The sequence below is a fragment of the Neophocaena asiaeorientalis genome, unplaced genomic scaffold, assembly GCF_003031525.2.
Source record: "Neophocaena asiaeorientalis asiaeorientalis breed wild unplaced genomic scaffold, Neophocaena_asiaeorientalis_V1.1 scaffold142, whole genome shotgun sequence".
Classification (NCBI taxonomy): domain Eukaryota; kingdom Metazoa; phylum Chordata; class Mammalia; order Artiodactyla; family Phocoenidae; genus Neophocaena; species Neophocaena asiaeorientalis.
Genome location: NW_020174563.1, coordinates 4,581,540 through 4,603,914, shown reverse-complemented (window position 1 = coordinate 4,603,914; position 22,375 = coordinate 4,581,540). Strand labels below are relative to the sequence as shown.

The following is a 22,375-nucleotide window of genomic DNA, read 5'->3' as shown; positions in this document are numbered from 1 at the left end:
TTTCATTCCTACATGAGAATAAATTAATGATCCAAGCATGCAACTTAAAAAATAATATAACAAGTCTAAGGAAAACAGAAATAAAACATTAATACAAACAAAAGTAGAACGAATCAGACAACTGAAAGAACTGAGTGAATAAATCTAATAGCTGATTCTGTGAAAAAATACACAAACCTCAGCAAGGTAATCAAAAGAGAAAAAATAACTAATACGAAATAAAAATGGAGAAAAAAATAGATCCCAAAACAGAGTAACTCATATGCTAAAATAGTTTAAAGACATACGGACAAATTCGTAGGCAACAGTAAATTACCAAAACTGACTCAAAAAGACACAGAAAATGGACATTTAAAATGCCCCAAAAAGGGCTTCCCTGGTGGCACAGTTGTTGAGAATCTGCCTGCCAATGCAGGGGACACGGGTTCGAGCCCTGGTCCAGGAGGATCCCACATGCCACAGAGCAACTAAGACCATACGCCACAACTACTGACCCTGCGCTGTAGAGCCTGTGAGCCACAGCTACTGAGCCCATGTGCTGCAACTACTGAAGCTTGCATGCCTAGAGTCCGTGCTCTGCAGCAAGAGAAGCCACCACAATGAGGAGCCCGCACACCGCAACGAAGAGTAGCTCCCACTCGCCGCAACTAGAGAAAAGCCCATGCGCAGCAATGAAGACCCAACACAGCCAAAAATAAATAAATAAATTTATAAAAATAAAATGCCCCCAAAAAAGTTGGGTCCAGCCAATTTTATTGGTACGTTCTATCAAGAATAGATCATTCCTCTACAAATTTGAAAATGAAAGTAAAATAGCAGTCTAGTAATTGCTAATGAAAAGACTATTTTGTACTTACTAAGAGTTGGCTTGCCAGTCTCCAATAAGACAAAAATATTGTCATGTGATACTGTCTTTTACAAGTAACATAGAATTTTCAAGAGTAATTTTTATTATATACACTTTTCACTTTAGGTTCTAAATTTAGAACTCCCACATTAAGATGAGGTTCCACTGCTGGGCAGCATCAAGCAAACCAGATTTTATCTGCAGGTATTGTTCTTGGCCCTCACTGCTTCTCTTCAGCTAATCCAGCCTGTTTCTCTTGAATGCGTTTTCTTTCTACTCTTCATCGGTATACATCCCACTCTCCAGAACCTGCCATACATTTGAGGATGAACCTCAGCATCTCCAGCAGTAAAGCATCTTTCATGGAATTGTCCTCTTTTCTTTCATTCCTATTTTATCAGTTAGTATCATTTTCCCAAAGACATACAACCCCATCCACATCATTCTGTATCGATTAAGTTAGTAAGTACAGGGGCTTCCACCCTCTTGCAACAACTTAAAATTCAAAATAGTTTACTTCGTTTCAAGAAAATGGAAGCAACAAGATGAAATCTCCCTGCTTATATAAAACTCAGAGAAGTTAACTCCAAAACATGAAAGAGAGCTCTCCTTGATGTAGAGGCTATAATAAGGAATCCCAGATGAAAAGAGTAAAGAGGAAGTCTTGGAAATAAGGCAAATCTGTCCCAACTAGCCACCCTCTATGACAGGGAGCTGCCCCAGCAAGCTACTCATTCAGATAATTTGCACTTGGAACACAAGAGAATACACTGCATAAGTACACCATCTTCAAAGAAATGAAGATCTATATATCCAAAGAGAACAAAGTTAAAGGACCAAACAGGAAAAAAAAAACCTTTAAATAAGAATACTTTGGAGCCTCAGAGAAATAAAAGCAGGAATCATATCCAAAACTTAAGGGAGATTTTATTAAAAAGAAGGTTGTGATAAATGAGCAGTTGTGAAACAAAGCTAACGTACAAATCAGTGAAATGTAAAACAGAACTGAGGCATTCTCCTAGAACACAGCACATAAAAATAAAAGTGCAGAGAAAAAAGGACATTAGCAACAGATCCAAGAACCCCAATATTTAGAATATAAGAGGAAGGTAAAATAGAAGAGAAGCAATATCTGAAGAAATAATGGCTAAGAATGTCCCAGAGTTTAGGACAACAGTCCTCAGACTGAAAGCACCCACTGAGGGCTAAATGAGATAAATAAAAGAAAACCCATACTTAGAACTGTTGGAAAACATTGAAAACAAAAATAAAGAGAAAACCCTAAAAGTTACTGACAGAAAAGATTAAGAATAGAGATTGATATTAGACCTCTCATCAGTAACCATGGGCACACTACAACAGTGGGGAAATAACTATGAATCTCTGAGGAAAAATAACTGACTTTAACATTTCCCAGCAAAGCTGTTCTGAAACAGTACCCGTTTACTTGGTAGTCTTCCTCCATCAGACCATCAGTACCTTGAAGACAGGTGCTCTGTCTTGTGCACTGGCAGTATATTAGTGACAATCTAGGCAACTTCATGTAAATACCTGACAAGTGTTCACTTCAGAGAAATTCAGAAAACCTTCAGTTACTCTCAGGTTTCTGCATGTCCCTTCTCTCTCTACTGCTCAATTTTATCAAAGCATTTCATAAGCCAGTAGGGGAGAAAAAACCACACAGCATTCATAAAGCTAAGAATCCAAACTGTAGTTCAGAATTCCACCACATATTAATAACTGGCAATGTATGAATCAAAACAGATGTAATAAATGTAGTCAGAATTAAATTACATATTTTTTTAAGTTACACATTTATACTCACTGAAGAGAAGGGACCCTCATTTTATAGACTATTTGATATGTTCTCAAAACATGGATAACTGTTTACTCTTGTAAATACAATAGTATAAAAACAAAGTTCTATTTCTTTTAAAAACCGTTACTCAGGGCTTCCCTGGTGGTGCAGTCGTTGAGAATCTGCCTGCCAATGCAGGGGACATGGGTTTGAGCCCTGGTCTGGGAGGATCCCACATGCCGCGGAGGAACTAGGCTTGTGAGCCACAACTACTGAGCCTGCGCATCTGGAGCCTGTGCTCCACAACAAGAGAGGCCGTGATGGTGAGGGGCCCGTGCAGCGCGATGAAGAGTGGCCCCCACTTGCCGCAACTGGAGGGAGCCCTTGCACAGAAACGAAGACCCAACACAGCCAAAAATAAATAAATAAATATTTAAAAAAAAAAAAAAAACCGTTACTCACTGGTATAAGGATAAACATACAACGTATGTGTTTCTAGACTAGAATTGAGAATCCAATCTTACTTTTTATTACATACATTATGGTCAATTAATTTTCAAAAAAGGTGCTAAGACAATTCAACAGGAAAGACTAGTCTTCTCAACAAATGGTACTGAAAGAACTAGACATCTGCATGCAAAAGAATGGGGAAAACTACCACCCACCATACCAAAAAATCACCTAAAAATGGATCATAGACCTAAATGTAAGAGCTAAAACTATATAACTCTTAAAAAAAATTTATGACCTAGAAATTAGGCAATGGTTTCTTACATGTGACACCAAAAAAAAGGAAAAAAAATTCAACTACATCAAAATTTAAAATTTCTGTGCTACAAGAATGCGGTCAAGAAAGTGAAAAGACAACTCACAAAATGGAAGAAAATATTCGCAAATTACCTGAAAAAGGACTTGTACCCAGAATATATGAAGAACACTTACAACTGAATAATAAAAAGACAAACCATTTAAAGCATAGGAAAAGGATATGCTGATCACACATTTCTACAAAGATATACAAATGGCCAATAAGCACATGAAAAGATGCTCAACATCATTAGTCACTAGGTAAATACAAATGAGGGCCACAATGAGATACCATTTCACCCTTAGGATGGCTATAATCAAAGACAGAGTCCCAAGATGGCAGCCACCATGAAGTTGACTACATAGATGTCAATGTTACATCTGAAGATCAACAAAAGATAAATGTGCACAGAATACAAGTAGAATCACACAATTAAAGGAAGAAACAGAATTAAAAAAGAAACAGCTCCAAAATTTAGGAGATGCTTGTGAGGATATCACATTTGCAGATGACAACTGCTTAATGATATCTCATCAGATTAGTGATGTTTTCATTAGCCATTCTCAAGAAGAAACTTCAAGAAATGTTAGAAGAAGCAAAGAAAAATTTCCAAAAAGAAACTGATACTTTAGAATCCAGAGTGGAATCAATGCAGCAGGTGTTAGCAGATTTGAAAGTTCAGTAATATGCAAAATTGGAGAACAGCATAAACCTTGAAGCAGAAGAACGCTAAACATTTTACAATACTTTTAAAATGTTGCTCAACACAGGTTACCATGTGACCAAGCAATCCACTCATAATCAAGAGAAATGAAAACAACTCATCTGCACAAAACCTTGTGCTTGAGTGTTCATAGCAGCATTATTCATAATAGCTAAAATATGGAAACAATCCAAATGTCCATCAACTGATGGATAAACAAAACATAGTATATCCATACAATGGAATATTATTCATCCATACAAAGGAATGAAGTATTGAATCATGCTACAACATGGATGAACGTAGAAAACATTATGCTAAGAAAAAGAAGCCAGTCAGCAAAAAGACCACGTACTGTATGATCCCATTAATATGAAATGTCCAGAATAGGCAAATCTGTAAGACAAAAAGTAGATTAATGGTTGCCTAGGGCTGGAGGTGGGAAAGGTATAAGGAGCGACTGCTAATGAGTATGAGGTTTCTTCTTGGGGGGCAGGGGAATATTCTGAAATTAGACCGTGGTGATGGTTGCACAACCTTGTGAATATAATAAAGACCATCTAATTGAACATGTTAAAAGGGTGAATTGTACGATAAATGGATTATATCACGATAAAGCTAATATATATATATATGACATAAAACAATCTCTCTTCTGTCTTACCTTTTAAGGGCATCTTTGAGTTCAGGTACAGAACGAATACACTGAACTGTAGCATTCATGTAACAAGTGTTACCAAGGTTTGTCAATCCACATGGTAATTCCATCTGATAAGGAAAAGGATTAAATCATTTTTAAAAGATGACACAGCATATATAAATCACTGAAGCAAATACAATTTACCAACTCATACCAATTTATTCTACCTTAACAATGTTTTATCTCCCTAACAAAAAATTTTACTTGCATCATGCGGACAATCATCCTGTTTTAATTCCCTTCTTAAAAATAATAAGAAAACAATCATATCAGTTCTGCCTCATCTGCAGGTTTATCACTGGAAGAGGGTAACAAAATATATACAGAAACACTTCAAAAAAATGAATGGTACTATATAAATGCTGGGTAGTAAAAATAATGATAATATTTGACAAGTGTGTGTTGGCCAGTTTCTAAACCAACACTGCATTTAAATTAAGGATAAATTGTATATTTTCAACATGGAAGGTTTTAAGAATTTAAATATCCCAGCATTTAAACTATTTAATTTCTTTGAGCCTGTTTTCCCATAAAATAATAGTAAACATTTAAATAGCACTATCTGCCAGACACATATTTATTACAGATATTCACTGACTTTATAATGAATTATTCAATTAAAAAAGGATTCCTTGAGCCAATTTCAAAGATAAAACTTTTATTTACTGCTAATAACATACATCTTAATATTGATTAAATCTTTAAAACATGTAGATGCTTTCTGAAAGGCATCTTACTAACTGTACTTCTTAAAAGTAGTGATCAAATATATAAAATGTGGTATGTCTTACAGCAGATGCTAACTGTTCTTCTGTCATGTCTTCTACGAAGACAGTTTTAGCTGAGGGCTCCTCAGGAAGAGCATCTGCTGACCCCATCATTAGTAAAGTCATTCCCTGTTTAAAAAAAAATTCATTTCATGAAAATGCTGAAAAGTTGATCACATTTATGTGCAATGAAAGAAGCCAGACACAGAAAAACACATGTTGCATGCTTCTATTTGCTAGAAAAGGTAAATCTAGAGAGACACAAAGTAGATTAGTGGTTGCTAAAAATGAAGGTGAGAATAGGGAGTGTCTTTAAATGGGAACTCATTTCTTTCTGGGGTGATGAAAATATTCCAAAATGAGACTGTGGTGAAGGTTACACAACTCTGTAAATACATTAAAGATCACTGACTGTTAAAAAAAAAAAAAAAAAAGTACTAGGGTGGCTGCCTCAGGCCACAGGTCACCTGCTTATCTGAAAAGGGGTATAAGGAAACTTCTTAGAATAGTGGAACTTCTTTACCTTGACTGTGGTAGTGGTTTCATGACTGTATAAAGTTAACCAAATCCATCAAACTCTTACACTAAAGTAGGTGAATCTTACTCTCTATATACTATACGTCAATAAAGCTAACAGAAAAAACACAGTCACAAAGAAAGCTGAGAATGTTTTCAATACTGGAAAGGAGAGAAGTCTTCAAATGATCATTAATATTTTGTGGCATCATTTCTCCCCATAACACAGTACGCACTGATAAGATTCTTTCTATGAAAGTCTATTGTGAAATGTAACCATTATTTACATTTGAATAGAAATATTTTGAAAGCATTGAAATCTCCATTATTAGAAAATATCAAACCAAACATATAAATTAGTTCAAAATATCTAATTGTATAATTCTACACATTATTAACTTAAGGGAATACTTATATTCAGTACAGATACACCATTCCATACAATAGAAGAACAATGGAGACACTGTCACCTTAAGTCTCATAATCCTGAAATGTGAACATCTTATTCAATATCTTTCTGGAAGACAAAAACATCTGAGACAAAGACAGAGGGTAGAGAGGTTTAAAAGAAAAAAAAAGGCCAGAAGGAGAATTTTTTTTTTTAAAAATGACAATAAAATAAAAATATCTAGACGAAGATTAAAATTAGTAAATTAATAAGGTCACCAAACTCAGTCTTATGAGTACCTATGTTCAAATCCAACAATCTTCATTCTATCACCTATTATTTTTATTTAAACTTTCTATAAGATAATAGCAAAGCAGTACTAAGCTATCACTAAAGAATCTTTCTTAAAAGACAACTGTCGGGCTTCCCTGGTGGCGCAGGGGTTAAGAATCCACCTGCCAATGCAGGGGACAAGGATTCGAGCCCTGGTCTGGGAAGATCCCATATGCCCCAGAGCAACCAACACTGTGTGCCACAACTACTGAGCCTGCGCTCTAGAACCTGTAAGCCACAACTACTGAGCCCATGTGTCACAACTACTGAAGCCCATGTGCCTAGAGCCTGTGCTCCGCAACGAGAGAAGCCACCGCAGTGAGAAGCCCACGCACCGCAACGAAGAGTAGCCCCCACTTGCCACAACTACAGAAAAGCCCGCACGCAGCAACGAAGACCCAACACAGCCAAAAATAAAATAAATAAAATAAATACATTTATTTAAAAAAAAAAAAGACAACTGTCTCAGGAAAACCAAATATCTGAGGAATATACTAGCAACAGTCAGAAAATACAACAGAAAAGAAAGAATACCAACAAATATCTAAGAGTAAATATAACAAGAAATATGTAATACTTTAATAAGAAAACTATAAAGCTTTACTTAGGGATATTAAAAAACACCTAAAGAAACTGAAGGGCACGAAAGATTTCTGGAATAGAAAAATTATGTAAAGATGTGATTCTAAACTATCAAATAAATTTAACAAAATTCCTTTCTGAAACTTTACAAAATGTTTCATTCATGTAGCAAATTCATACCCATGACAACAGCTAAGAAATTTCTGAAAAAGAAGACTAAAAACAACAATACCTTTAAAATTATTAAGAAAATAGATTACAAAATGAAGAATGTTGAGGACAATAATTTAGAAAAAAAATACTTTGAGTTCTCCACCTCATGATATGCCACACCCAAAATGAATTAGAAACTGAAGATTTAAACGTAAATAAAATGAAACAAATAATTACAAAACATTTGTTCATTTTCTAAAAAGTCTTACTGTTTTTGGAAGATTTTCTAAAATTGACATAAAAGATGAAAGGACTCATGTCTCTAGTATATAACTATATAAATCTTAAAAACTTGCCCATTACCACAATCAAAATTTTAAAGGACAAACTTAAAAAAAAAATCACTATATATAGGCACAATAGAAAAACAGGCAGTAGAGATAAGTAGAAAGCCAACAAAAAAGGCTTAAAATTAAATTAAATATGCTTCCACCTTAAGAAGCTAGCAGAAGTATATATTAAAATCAAAGTAAAAGGAGGAAATGAAGCAAAGAGGGGAAATCAATAAAATAATAAATAAACAAGCAAAAGTTAACTCTTTGGACTGGGGAGAAAAAAATATCAATGAAACTTTACAACCTCTGCCTAGATGATAAAGACAATAAGCAAGAAATCACAATTTGCCAATACGGGGGCTGGGGGAGGGGTGGAACGACAGAACTACAGATTCTAGAATCTGTAGGATATCCTGTAGGAATGTAGTATGACAATCAATCCAACAATTTAAACTAAACAGACCAATTCCTTAAAAGACACTACCAAAACCGGTGTAAAGAAAATATAACACCTGAATAATCCTACATTTATTAAAGACGCTAAATTCTGAATTAAAAGTCTTCCCACCAAGAAAGCTCCAAGCCCAGAGAACTTCACTAGAGAATTCTATGAGACACTAATATATGTGTGTGTGTGTGTGTGTGTGTGTGTGTGTGTGTGTGTGTATAAACTCTTCCAGAAAAGAGGAGAGGTATGAATGCTTCATAACTCATTTTTTTTCATAACTCATTTTATACGGTCAGCATTACACTGATAGCAAAAATCAAACAAGGACAGTTCAAGGAAACTACAAACCATCTCTCACAAAAAGAGACACAAAAATACTTAACAAAATACTACCAATAGAATCCACATTATATAAAAAGGAAAATATATAATGACCAAGTGGTTTACTATTTCGAAAAAGGCAGTGTAGTTCATCACATTGAGATTAAAGGATTTAAAAAGAAAAATTTCAATATATATAGAAAAAGTATTTGCCAAAACTCAACTCCCATTCATGATAACTCTCAGCAAACTAGAAATAGAAGAGAACTTTCCTCAACCTGATGAACATCTGTAAAAAACCTATAAAACATCTGTAAAAAAGGGACCAAAATTCTACAATGGGCAAAACTACCCTATATATGTGTAGCTGTAGTCTCAAAAAAGAGGAAAGAGAAGGACAGACAGAAAAAATATCTAAAGAAATAGCTAAAGATTTTCTAAATTTAATAAAAACTATAAACACACAGATCCAAGAGGTTTAAGCAGAATAAACATAAAGAAAACCTGACCAAAACAAATTGCTGAAAACCAATAATGAGAAAAATCTCAAAAGCACCCAGGGAAAAAAGGACACATTACATGCAGAGGAACAATGATAAGAATGACAGCAACTGTACAAATGAGAAGACATCTTTCAAGTATTGAAAGAGTGTTAATCTAGAATTTAATACCAATCAAAAATGTTTTTCAAAAATGAAATGAAACCAAGAGTTTTTCAGAAAAACAAAAGCAGAGAAAACTCATAGACAGGATCTGCAAAAAATGTAAAAAGGAAGTTCTCCAGGCAGAAGAAAATGATACCAGATGGCAATTTGGATCTGGATCCAAAGGAAGAGCACCAGAAATGGTAAATATGGGTTTTCTACATTTTTAAATCTCTTTAAAGGATAAATGACTATTTAAAGCAAAAGTAGCAATGTAGAAAGTAAAAATAATAGCAATGTAGTATGGAGTTTCTAACAGGTAGAAGTAAACTATATGTATGTATGACAACAGCACAAAGCAGGGAAATGGAAATACACTGTTGTAAGTCTTATACTATGCCTGAAATCACTCGTTATAGATACATAATATAAACCCTACAACAGCAATTCAGAAACATCAAACATCATCACAGGACCCTTTATACCAACGGTTGGCAAACTTTTCCTATTAAAGGCCATATAATAAATATTTTAGAATTTCTGGGCCACATACCATCTTTGTTGCATATTCTTTGTTGTTTTCAACCCCACCCCTTTAAAAATATAAATATCACTCCTAACTTGCAGGCCTTACAAAAACAGGCTGCAGGCCAGATTTGGCTCAGAGTTCACAGTTTGATGACTCCTGCTTCACATTCTTAAAAATTGAGAACTTCTGTTACGTAGTTCTCAATATTTACCGTATTAGAAATTAAAACTGAGAAATTTTAATAATATTCATTCAAAAACAATAAACCCACTTAATGTTAATAACATTTTTATGAAAGATAATTATATTCTCAAAACAAAACTAGTGAAGACTGATATTGTTCTACATTTTTTCAAATGTCTTTAATGTTTGGCTTAAGAGAAAACAGTGGATTTTCATATTTGTTTCTGTATTCAATCTGCTGCAGTATCACATGTCCCACAACCTCTGAAAAATTACTGTACATAATCAACAACAGAAAAGGCAAACAAAATCTTAATGTCAACATGAAAATACATTTTTAAAATATGAAAACAGTTTTGATCTCAAGGATTCCTTGAAAGAGTCCTGGGTACTGCCTGGAGTTCCCGGGATACACTCAGAGAACTGTTACCCTAGAGAAATCATTAAAACTCTGGGAATGGAGAGGAGAATGGAAAATGACTGTTAATGAACACAGGGTTTCTTTTTGGATAATGATATGTTTTAAAACTAGACAGTGTTGATGGTTGCACAACTCTATGAATATAGCAGAACACACTGAAATGAACATTTTAAAGCACTGAATTTCATAGTCAGTGAATTTTCTCAGAAAACTTACTATAAAAGCATAAGTAACAAAACAGAGATAAAGCAAAGTCAGAGATAAACACAAAATTAAAAATAATCGAAAAGAAGGCAGCAAAAGAACAATGAGACAGAAAACAAATAGCAAGATGGTAAATTAAACCCAAACATGTAGATAATAACACTGAACATAAGTGGTCTAAAGGTTCCAATTACAAAGTAGAGATTGTAAGACTGGATAAAAAAGCAAGACCCAAGTATATGCTAACCTAAAAAAATCCATTTTAAACAAAGACACAGATGTATTAAAAGCAAAAGGATGGGAAAATACATGAAACGCAAACAATAATTAAAAGAAATATGGTGTAGCTTTATTAAAGTCAAAGTAAAACTGAGAGCAAAGAATATTACCAAGGATAAAGAGGGACAGTTCACTGTGATGAAAGGTCAATTCATCAAGATTTAACGATCCTATATATGCATGCACCTAATAACAGAACTTGAAAATACACAAAACAAAACTGATACAACTGAAAGGAGACATAATCAAATCCACAATAATAGTTGGAGATTACAACACGCTTGATAAAAGAAGCAGACAGGGCTTCCCTGGTGGCGTGGTGGTTAAGAATCTGCCTGCCAATGCAGGGGACACGGGTTCGAGCCCTGTTCCGGGAAGATCCCACATGCAGCAGAGCAACTAAGCCCGTGCGCCACAACTACTGAGCCTGAGCTCTAGAGCCTGTGAGCCACGACTACTGAAGCCCACGTGCCTAGAGCCTGTGCTCCGCAACAAGAGAAGCCACCACAATGAGAAGCCCGCGCACCACGACAAAGAGTAGCCTCTGCTCACAACTAGGGAAAGCCTGCACCCAGCAACGAAGACCCAACGCAGCCAAAAATAAATAAATAAAATAATTCAAAAAAAAAAAAAAAAGGTAATGGGTTTGCTACTGCTACTTTTAAATGAATAATATGTTTAATTTCTCAGCCTTAATTTCAAATACAATAAATATCGACGTAACCCATATATATGAAATTCTTTGGGGTTAAAAAATAATTTTTGAGGGCTTCCCTGATGGCGCAGTGGTTGGGGGTCCATCTGCCGATGCAGGGGACATGGGTTCGTGCCCCAGTCTGGGAGGATCCCGCATGCCGTGGAGTGGCTGGGCCCGTGAGTCATGGCCGCTGAGCCTGTGCGTCTGGAGCCTGTGCTCCGCAACGGGAGAAGCCGCAACAGTGAGAGGCCCGCGTACCGCAAAAAATAATAATAATTTTTGAGAATGTAAAGAGGTCACAAAGACCAAGAAATCTGAGAACTGCACATGCCAAATATGCAAGGTTTAACAGTTAAAAATCAATGAGACTAGCCAGATTACCAGAATAAAAGAGAAAAATCATATGATCCTTTTAATCAGCAGAAAAGTACTTAAAATTCAAGAGCCATTCATAACTTAAAAGGTCTTAGTGAACTAGGAAATGACAAAGATGTTCACTCCCACCACTTTCTATTCAATGCTGTACTAGAAGTCCTAGCCAGTAAAGTAAGGCAAAAAAAGAAATAACAGCCGTAAAGACTGGAAAGGGAAAAGTAAAACTGCTTCTATTTGCAAAGAGCATGGTTACGTACATAGAAAACCCAATGGAATCTACAAAAAAACTACTGGAACTAGAAAGTGAGCTTGGCAAGGTCACAGGTTAAAAATAAACTGTACTTTTATAATCTAGCCATGAACATTGGAAAACAAATTTTTTTAAAGTATCATTAAATAGCCAAGAAATGTTAAGTTCCAGAATCTAACAAAAATCGTGCAAGCTCTCTATACTGAAAAATTATAAAACTGAGCTAAGAGAAATGGAGAAGTACACCTTATTTAAGGATTTCCGTACTCAATACCTTTAAGATGTTCATTCTCCCCAAACTGAACTACAGATTCAATGCAACCTAAACAAAATTCCAGGAGTCCGTTTGCTGGAATTGACTAATTCTAAAATTATAAGGAAATGCAAAGGAGTTAAAATATTCTTGAGGAAACAGAAAAAGTTGGAGAACTTACATTATCTTATTTCAAGACTTATTATAAAGCTTTAGTAATCAAGACCACGTGGTACTGTATAAGGTTAATCAAATATATCAATGAAACAAGAGTCCAAAAATAGACCAACAAATGATTTTCAACAGAGACTCTGACATAAATCAATGAGAAAAGGAAAATATTTTCAACAGATAGTGCTGGAACAACTGGATATACAGACAGAAATAAAGGCATTTGGAATACATTTTGGGTAATAATTAGGGAACTGCATTATAACTAGTGTTCTTAAGATAATACTTACATTTTTTATTTTGATGTTTCCCCAATCATCATCCTGTTTTAAAGACAAATAATAAACATTTAACCACCCCCATATAATCCAAACATAATCTCAATATCAACTAATTTTAGATTTCTACTTCAAAATAGAAATTGTCTATATGCAGATTTTACTTAAAATTACTGTAATCAAAAGTATTTTTTAAAAAACAAATGCAGTCCTAAAACTAGTAAGTCTAGCAACTGTTCAAACTACATAAGATACAATCTAAAAGGCAGTAAACTTGGCAGCACCAAAAGTACTGAAACACTTGACTGATGACAGATGCTAATTTTTTGCATATTTGGAACCAGCAGAGCTAATAACTAGCATATGTTTCACAAGAATAAAGAATAACTTCAGAAATGAAATAAGGTCTACATAATTAGGGTGATTATATAATTAATCACCCAAATCAAGAAACTCTTGAGAATGAAAGTGCTACTAAAAATTATACCAGGAGAGTAAACCAGACTACCCAAGGCAAACTAACCCTTAATAGTATTTGCTGCATCCACAAATGTTTCTCAAGTCCTACATTTCACATCTATTAATCAATTAACAAATACTTTGACTTCAGTATGCTCAATTTAAATCAAGTTTTTTTTGAAATGCCATGATTGGTCCACAGATATTTTGGCAGCTAAAAGCCCTTCCCTTCAGGGGATAGTCAGTTCCATATCACTCCTTCCTTTTTACCGAAGGTACCAGGCACTCAGTACACCTCCCTTTGGTGGTGCCACTATTTCTTTTTGGGCATCCTGCTTCAAAGTAGAACAGTAAGTTTCTAAATGCCCTTCTCAGTTTAAGGGCTATTACTGCTAATCATAAGGAATGATAATTATAAATGTCTCCTCAAATAATGCCTCCTCCTACTTATCCAAGGTCACACAAAGCTGGGAAATGAACCCAGATCTGCTCGACTTGTAAATCACATGTTCTTTTGGTGCCTTACTATATGTTACTTAAGCCTCTCTGATGCTCAGTAAAATATGTAAAATACATTTACTTTCCTCATTTTTAATATACATACAGTTGACAATTGAAAACAAAAGCCTGGCACAGAGTTAAGCATTCAGTAAGTGGTAGCTATTAGTCATAGTTTCACTTAATTAGCATTTTTCTGTAATTCTCCACAGTATACCACCAGTACACAGTTCAGCACAAATTACGTTACCAAGTTCACTAATGACCAAAGGCTCATACTGCAACTTGAGGGGAAACAATGTTTCTTCACCAATATCTGTTTTACGGCCCAGCTAACAGGGGTAGCCAATCCTTATCTCTAAAGTTAATTAGAGCTCTTTAGCATTTCACATCTAACTCTTGAAGAAAGTGTATTTTAAAAACTATACTTATGGGCTTCCCTGGTGGTGCAGTGGTTGGGAGTCCGCCTGCCAATGCAGGGGACACGGGTTCGTGCCCTGGTCCGGGAAGATCCCACGTGCCGTGGAGCGGCTGGGACCGTGAGCCGTGGCCGCTGGGCCTGCGCGTCCGGAGCCTGTGCTCCGCAGCGGGAGAGGCCACGGCAGTGAGAGGCCCACGTACCACACACAAAAAAAAAAACTTATATAGTATTACAAACAATAATAAAGAAAATACCTTCACATCTTTCCTGTGGCCCTTCATCAATGATACTGGTAAGCTTGGACTCTTAACTGTAATCAATGTGATCATTCCAAGGGAACTAATGGAAAACTTAAATTCCCTCTCTTTTAAACAAAAATTTCTTTCCTCCCATCTCCAGGCAGATATTAGATAGTGACTACTTCTAAGAGAAAGGGGCTCCTTTTAATGGTAGGATGCAAGAAAGGCCAAAGGAAAAATTAAGTTTTCCAGTATTCCAGAACCAGGGCCTTAGTAAATTTGGTACATTCGCATGTATATACAAAAACACATTGTGTAGTAGCCTTTAAAAAATAAATTTACCATACTGTTCCATATTTTTAACAGAGATAAAATTTCTAACCCCATAACTGAAAATTACTAAGGAAATACAAATAGACTTTTTTAGTCTATACAAAATGAAATACTTTTAACACACATTCATAAGAAAAAAATTCAAACACAGATAAATGGAAAGTGCCCCAGTCCCCTGACCCCCAGAGATAATCACTGATAAAATGCATTTTAAAATCAAAATTTTAATGATGCTTTATAATATAGTGTTTTGAAATGGCTACAATGTTCCTTCCTTAAACTAACATGAATAAGAGTTTTAATACCATAGACTATATACTCTCACCAAATAAAAAATACCTTAAATGCTACATTTTCTGGTGCTAGTTATTTTCACTAGTACATAATGAAAATCTGGACTAAATTTTACCTTCAATGTTCCTCCTTTCACCATAACCTTCTGTCTGGCCGGCTGGACTCCAGTCAGTGCAAAAAGCTGAGCCTTGAACACCATCGGAGGTTCATCAGTATTCAGTTCTACACCTTCAAATTTCTCCTTTCCCCATTTCACAGTAACTGCAAACAAACCATAATTTTTTTTTTAATTTACAAAATAACAAGACTTAAGATTTAGAAGATCCTTAAGGAACTATTAGGCTAGTTCTTAAAAGCCAAACTATGTCATTAATCTTTTTATACACCTAAGGCCTACCAAATCAGGAGTGAAGTGAATGCAATAGATCTTGGATAAAATTTAACTGGATCTAGTCCAACTTCTCATTTGATAAATACGGAAATTGAGACTTAAAAGAAGCTCACTGATTAATGTCACAAAACCAGTCAGTAAATATACAGGGCTTCTGAATCCTACTCCAGTAATATCTGCAAAATATGACCACACTGAAACACTTCCCAGAATAAAGTTCACAGACTTCAGAATGTGTTTATTTAAACAATCATTAAAATCAGTTGAATATTACATACTGCTGAAATAGAGAGGGGAAGAAAGGCTAGAGTATTTTGAGAAGAAAAAATATTCTTGGGAAAATAAAGCACACTGAAAACAGGTTAAGGAATATAGATCCTGGATTATAGGAAGAAAGGTGTAGAAGAACTGAAAGGTCTGCCTCCTGAGCAAGAGGTGGTCAAATATTAAAAAGAATCCAAAAATATAGCTAAATTATTAAAAATTATAGAAATCCTACTTCACAGCCATTCAGATGGCTACAACAACAAAACCACAGAAGATAACAAGTGTTGGCAGGGATGTGGGGAAATTGGAACGCTTGTGCATTGCTCTGGGAATATAAAAATGGTACCGCCACTGTGACAGAAAGTATGGTGGTTCCTCAAAAATCAGGCATAGAATTACTACTATGTGATCCAGCAATTCCATTTCTAGGTATATACCCAAAAGTATGGCAACCAGGGAATCAAACTGATATTTGTATACCCATGTTCCTAGCAGCATTATTTCACAATAGCCTAGAAATGGGAGCAACCCAAGTGCCCATCAACAGTGGTATATACATACAATGGACATTAATCAGCCTTAAAAAAATAATGGAATTCTGACACATTCTACCACATGGATGAACCTTGGAGACATTATGCTAAGTGACACAAGCCAGTCACAAAAGGACAAATACTGTATGATTCTACTTATGTGAGGTACCTAGAGTGGTCAAATTCCTAGAGACAGAAAGAAGAATGGGGGTTGCCTGGAGGCTGGGGGAAATGGAAACAGGGGTACAGAGTTTCATTTTAGGAACGGGAAGAATTTCTAGAGGTGGGTGGTGATGACGGCTGCACAGCGATGTGAATGTACTCAATGTTAAAAACTGTGCACTTAAAACTGTTTAAAACTACACTTTATGTTACATATATTTTACCACAATAAAAAAATTTCAATCTTATAAAATAGCTAACTTTTGAAATATGTTAACATAAACAAACTAGGGAATTCCCTGGCGGTCCAGTGGTTAGGACTCCATGCTTTCACTGCCCAGGGCCTGGTTTCAATCCCTGGTCAGGGAACTAAGATCCCACAAGCCATACAGCACAGCCAAAAATAAATAAATAAACAAATAAACTCACTCACTCAAGGATGTACATAGTTTTTTCCACTGAAAACTTTATACCTACTCAAAATGAGAATCCCATAATTAATAGTTGTCTAATTTCTCTGATTACTAAAATCAGAATATAAAAAAGTGACCCTGACTCCAAATCCCTATTCTTTCACTAGTTCAATTAACGTGTTAGCGTTCATTCAATGATAAGCCCAGTAACAAGGATTAGGGAGACTCTCTGTGAACTCACAGTTTAATAAAGGAGAGAGGGAAAAAGGTTAAAATAATTAAAAATACAATATAAATATTACAAATGCTAGAGTAGCACAGTGGAATGCTTCATGAGGGAGGAAGGATTCTGAGAAAGTGTTAACTGTGAGTTACCACTATCAACTTTGAGTCTCAAAGAAAAAATCAGGTGTTAGCCAGAGAATAAGAATAAAAGTATTCTTGAAAAAGACACTCAAAAGCATAAAGCAGCATGGTGTCCTCTGAGATACAAGAAATTCCCAGAGTGAAGGGGAAGCAGCTGAAAAAGGAGAAACTGACCAAAGATCAAGTCAGGGAAGATAACATAAGTCATGTTAAAACATACAGGCTTTAGGTTGTACAAAATGTGCAGCCCCTGAAAGGTTTTCATAAAGGCCACTTTGGTCTGGTTTGACCATTAGAACACTCTAGCAGCAGCAGAGAAAATACTGGTTTGAAGGGGGAACGACTACAATCATTGAGACAAACCAGAAACATATAACGATAATACAAACAAAAGAGAGAGGACTAAATCAAAACTGTATTAGAAATAATGAAGACGAATCTATCTGAAATTTATTTAGCTGTGTCACCATGGGCAAGTTAAACTTTTTGCTTACCCATAAACCAGGGGTTCCCAACCCCAGGGCCACGGACCATACCACACCATGGCCTGTTAGGAACCGGGCCGCACAGCAGGAGGTGAGCAGCAGGCGAGGGAAAGAAGCTTCTTCTGTATTTACAGCCGCTCCCCAGGGCTTGCGTTACCGCCTGAGCTCCACCTCCTGTCAGATCAGTGGCAGCATTAGATTCTCAGAGGAGCACGAACCCTACAGTGAACTGCGCATGCGAGGGATCTAGCTTGCACGCTCATTATGAGAACCTAATGCCTGATGATCTGAGGTGGAGCTGAGGCAGTGATGCTACCGCTGGGGAGCGGCTGCAAATGCAGATTATCATTAGCAGAGAGGTTTGACTGCACAGAGACCATAATAAATCAACTGCTTGCGGACTCATATCAAAACCCTATCAGTGAGTGGCAAGTGAAAACAAGCTCAGGGCTCCCACTGATTCTGCATTATGGAGAGTTGTATAATTATTTCATCATATATTACAATGTAGTAATAATAGAAATAAAGTGCATGATAAATGTAATGTGCTTGAATCATCCCGAAACCATCCCCCCCAACCCCTCCCCGGGACTGTGGAAAAACTGTCTTCCACGACTGGTCTCTGGTGCCAAAAAGGTTGAGGACTGCTGCCATAAAGGAGAATTATACTAGTACCACGGGACTATGTTGAAAATTAAAACAAAGCAACATGTATAAAAAACATTAGCTTTGGGCTTCCCTGGTGGTGCAGTGGTTGAGAGACCACCTGCCCATGCAGGGGACACGGGTTCGTGCCCCGGTCCGGGAAGATCCCACATGCCGCGGAGCGGCTGGGCCCGTGAGCCATGGCCGCTGAGCCTGCATGTCCGGAGCCTGTGCTCCGCAACGGGAGAGGCCACAACAGTGAGAGGCCCGCGTACCGCAAAAACAAAACAAAACAAAACAAACAAACAAAAAAACATTAGCTTTGTACCAGACAAAAAAGTGTTCGCTAATTTTTACAGCACTTCTTCTTAAACACTTAAGTGTCTGGACGTTTAATTTTCTATCAAAACTTATGACAGTACTTAAGATGCTCTTGTTTTAATACAGGGCTTTTTGCAAAATCTGAAAATACAGATTCTCAATATGGAGATGTCAAAGGAAGAAACCTTAGAAATCTACTTCAATTCCCTCATTTTGGAAATGAGGAAAAGATCTGATTAAATATTTAAGATGGAACTCTATTTCTAAGATAGAAAGTTTGGTGAGTACAGGCATTTTTTGAGGGGAACAAACTACCTGTGTGTGTTTAAGTATTAGCATACACAGGTATTTACCGCCACTACTTAATTAATGCCACTTAAATTCTATACTGCATAAACAGAATATTTCAAGTACCATTCTACTGTTCCATTGTTGTGGCCTTAGAAAAAGAGGTTGAGCAATCATTATTAAAGCATTTGGGGACACACAGTTTTGAGGGCATTAGCCTGCTGTGGCCCCCTTTGCCTGGCAAAGCAATAAAGCTATTTTTATACTTCACCCAAAATAACAAACAAAAAATCATTATTAAAGCATTCAAGATTCTAGAACATCAAGAATCCATGTCGAGTTTAAACATTATTCTTTTGTTTGATGTCATTCTTTGAAAACGCTGAATCTTCAATAAAGGAATTATGATAGAGTGTCAAGGATGGCCAATGAATCACACATCCATAGCCAACTGGAGCCACCACATACACTTTAGGGGCCATTTTGAATTACACTAGGAGACCGCAAGGTCCATTAACTCAGTAAAAACATGATCCCTGGCCAACCCCTTGGACTGCCATCACGCAAAAAAACCCTGTCAAACACCAATCAAAAGGAAATGATACCCGCGACCATTTGTATTCCTTTACCTCTCAAAGCTAACACTGTGCTTCGGACGCAGAAACACAAAACAGTGTTTGATGAAATGAAAATGAAGCAAAAAGCTCGCAATCTGCCTCGGGATAAAAATGAAATTGGTACAAACGGGGTGGTGGCAGCAAGGGGTAAGCGAAGGGAGGCTATGGAGGGAAACCCCCAGAACGAGGGAGGAAGGAAGGCTTAACCTCACATCTCTGGTCCCTCCATCACTCCCTTACCGAGGCTTCCCCTCCTGGCCGCTCCCTTCCACGGCTACAGCTACCCCTGAAGAGGTTCAGGAAATGCCACTGCACCTCCAGCCTGGTCCCTGCTGCCCCGGGACACAACCTCACCCTACCCCGCACGCGAGGACAGAGACAGAACTATTCTGCAGAGTCACCACTCAGAGGGGCGGACGCTCGCTGCTTCCCCACCTCTCCTCTGGCTCCCACCCCACGCACCCGGCGGCCCAGGAGGGGCACGGCTCCCTCGCGTTGCAAGGCCCGGAACTAGCAGGGAGAGAGAAAGGGGCCAGGGTCCCTCCACGCCGCGGAATCCCCGCCCCGTGCTCAGCGGGGCACCCGCCCTGCAGGCCAGGCCTACACAGAGGCCTAGCCCCGGGCGGGACTGCGGAGCACGAGAGGAGGAGGGCGCTCACCGGAGTAGAGCGGCATGGCAGGGCGCGCTAGGAGGCGGCGGCGGCGCAGGAAGGCTGGGCCTGGCAAGAGCGGCGAAAGGAAAGGGCCGCAAAGAAGCTGTGGCGGCGGCCGAGACGGAGGCGCGGTAGTGGCGGCAGACACGGTGCGACAAGAGCCTCATTCAAACCGGCCACTGGCGATGACGCAGCAACACGCCGTCAGCCGGCCGAGCCACGGGGCGACTGAGGGGAGGAAGCGAGGCGGGGCCTACGGGTGGAGAGACAAGGGAGGTGGGAGCGGCCGGGTGCCCGGGGCCCCTGTGCTTCACAGGTGCGCGCCTGCGCACTGCACCCCGTCTGCGCCCACCGGCTCCCAGCCCCGCCCCGCCCGGCTGCAGACACAGCGGGAACCTAGTGTCCCAGCCGCAGCCACTTAGGAGGTCGTTCACCCCTGTTTCCAAACGGTGGGGCAGTACGAGCTGGGGTTTTATTCTCTGTTAATGTAGGCTAGAGAAGAGCCTTGCTCCGCCCCTCAACTTGGTCTACTTATTAATGAAAATGTCTAGGCCTCCCATTCAGGATTTTGCAACAAAAATAAACATCAAAATGATCTGAATATTTCAGAGATAGGTCTGTCTTGGTTGTATGTATTACTGCTGTTTCTAACACCTGTTCGGACCCTAGGTTGGCTCTAGTAAAGGAGCAGATAACAGCGCCCTTGACTGCCCCATGAAGTTACGTGCAGCCCTCCACTTAATTGTTTTGGACCTGTTTCCTCAGCCTGGTAAATGAGGAAGATAGACTGGAAGGTTTCTGAGGCCTTTTTCAAACTCTAAATTGTCACAGCTGACATCAGTTTAAAACTTTCTAGATGAGTTAGAAAGGAAATAGAACCTGTAAATGAACGAAGGAATTCTGAAAACGTGGAAATTAAAATTGAGGTGCTTTCTTGCCTAATATAGAGGTTTTATAATGATCACCTATACTGCAAACGAGGAGTTGAAACTGTCCCTATTTCAAAATTAAATTGTCCATATTTTAAAACAGTGCAGCCCATGGGAGAGTGAGTTTTATCAGTCTACATCAGGAGTCTTACTCACCCTTCACTACTTCATTATTCAAGGCCTATCATAAAAATATGATCCAAAATGTGATCAAAATAACACAAAGATACGCAGAACGTTATTTAAAGTAATATGTGTAATATTAAGTGGAAAGAGTATATTGGATTTATTGAGTATATCGATTTATGCAGTACATAAAACCATTGTTCATAGATTCAGACTTCTTAAAAAAATTTTAACATCTTTATTAGAGTATAATTGCTTTACAATCGTGTGTCAGTTTCTGCTGTATAACAAAGTGAATCAGTTATGCATATACATATGTCCCCATATCTCTTCCCTCTTGCATCTCCCTCCCTCCCACCCTCCCTGTCCCACCCCAGACTTCTTTTTTTAATTGAAGTATAGTTGATTTAAAAGTTGTGTTAGGGACTTCCCTGGTGGCGCAGTGGTTAAGAATCTGCCTGACAATGCAGGGAACGTGGATTCGATCCCTGTTGTGGGAAGATCCCACATGCCGCAGAGCAACTAAGCCAGTGTGCCACAACTACTGAGCCTGCGCTCTAGAGCCTGCGTGCCACAACTACTGAGCCCACATGCCTAGAGCCTGTGCTCCGCAACAAAGAGAAGCCACCACAGTGAGAAGCCTGCGCACTGCAACAAAGAGTAGCCCCCGCTCGCCACAACTAAAGACCGCGCGCAGCAGCGAAGACCCAACACAGCCAAAAATAAATAAATAAATATTAAAAAGTAAAAGTTGTGTTAGTTTCAGGTGTACAGAAAAGTGATTCTATATATTCTATATTATATATATATACTTTTTCAGATTCTTTTCCAGTGTACATTACAAGGTATTGAATATACTTCTCTGTACTATACAGTGAGTCCTTGTTTATTTTATGAATAGTATCTGTTCACCTCAAACTCCTAATTTTTCCCTCCCCCCACTTTCCCCTTT

General features: G+C 37.8%; 1 protein-coding gene and 1 pseudogene across 2 annotated transcripts in view; one reads left to right on the top strand and one right to left on the bottom strand.

The window, feature by feature from the left end:
• USP14 (ubiquitin specific peptidase 14) overlaps positions 1 to 20,543 on the bottom strand; it is a 45,843-nt gene extending 25,300 nt beyond the window's left edge. The window contains exons 1-5 of one of the 2 annotated variants that reach the window (XM_024757897.1): positions 20,375 to 20,543; positions 15,343 to 15,488; positions 12,996 to 13,028; positions 5,648 to 5,752; positions 4,821 to 4,924 (exon numbers count right to left, since the gene is read on the bottom strand). In XM_024757897.1, coding sequence (XP_024613665.1) covers positions 4,821 to 4,924; positions 5,648 to 5,752; positions 12,996 to 13,028; positions 15,343 to 15,488; positions 20,375 to 20,390 — 404 coding nt within the window. In that variant the 5' untranslated portion in view covers positions 20,391 to 20,543. The remainder of the gene's footprint in view (positions 1 to 4,820; positions 4,925 to 5,647; positions 5,753 to 12,995; positions 13,029 to 15,342; positions 15,489 to 20,374) is intronic. The other variant, XM_024757896.1, reaches the window with a different exon arrangement.
• Positions 3,789 to 4,186, top strand: LOC112408312 (prefoldin subunit 4 pseudogene; annotated as a pseudogene).
• Positions 20,544 to 22,375: the final 1,832 nt, after the last annotated feature.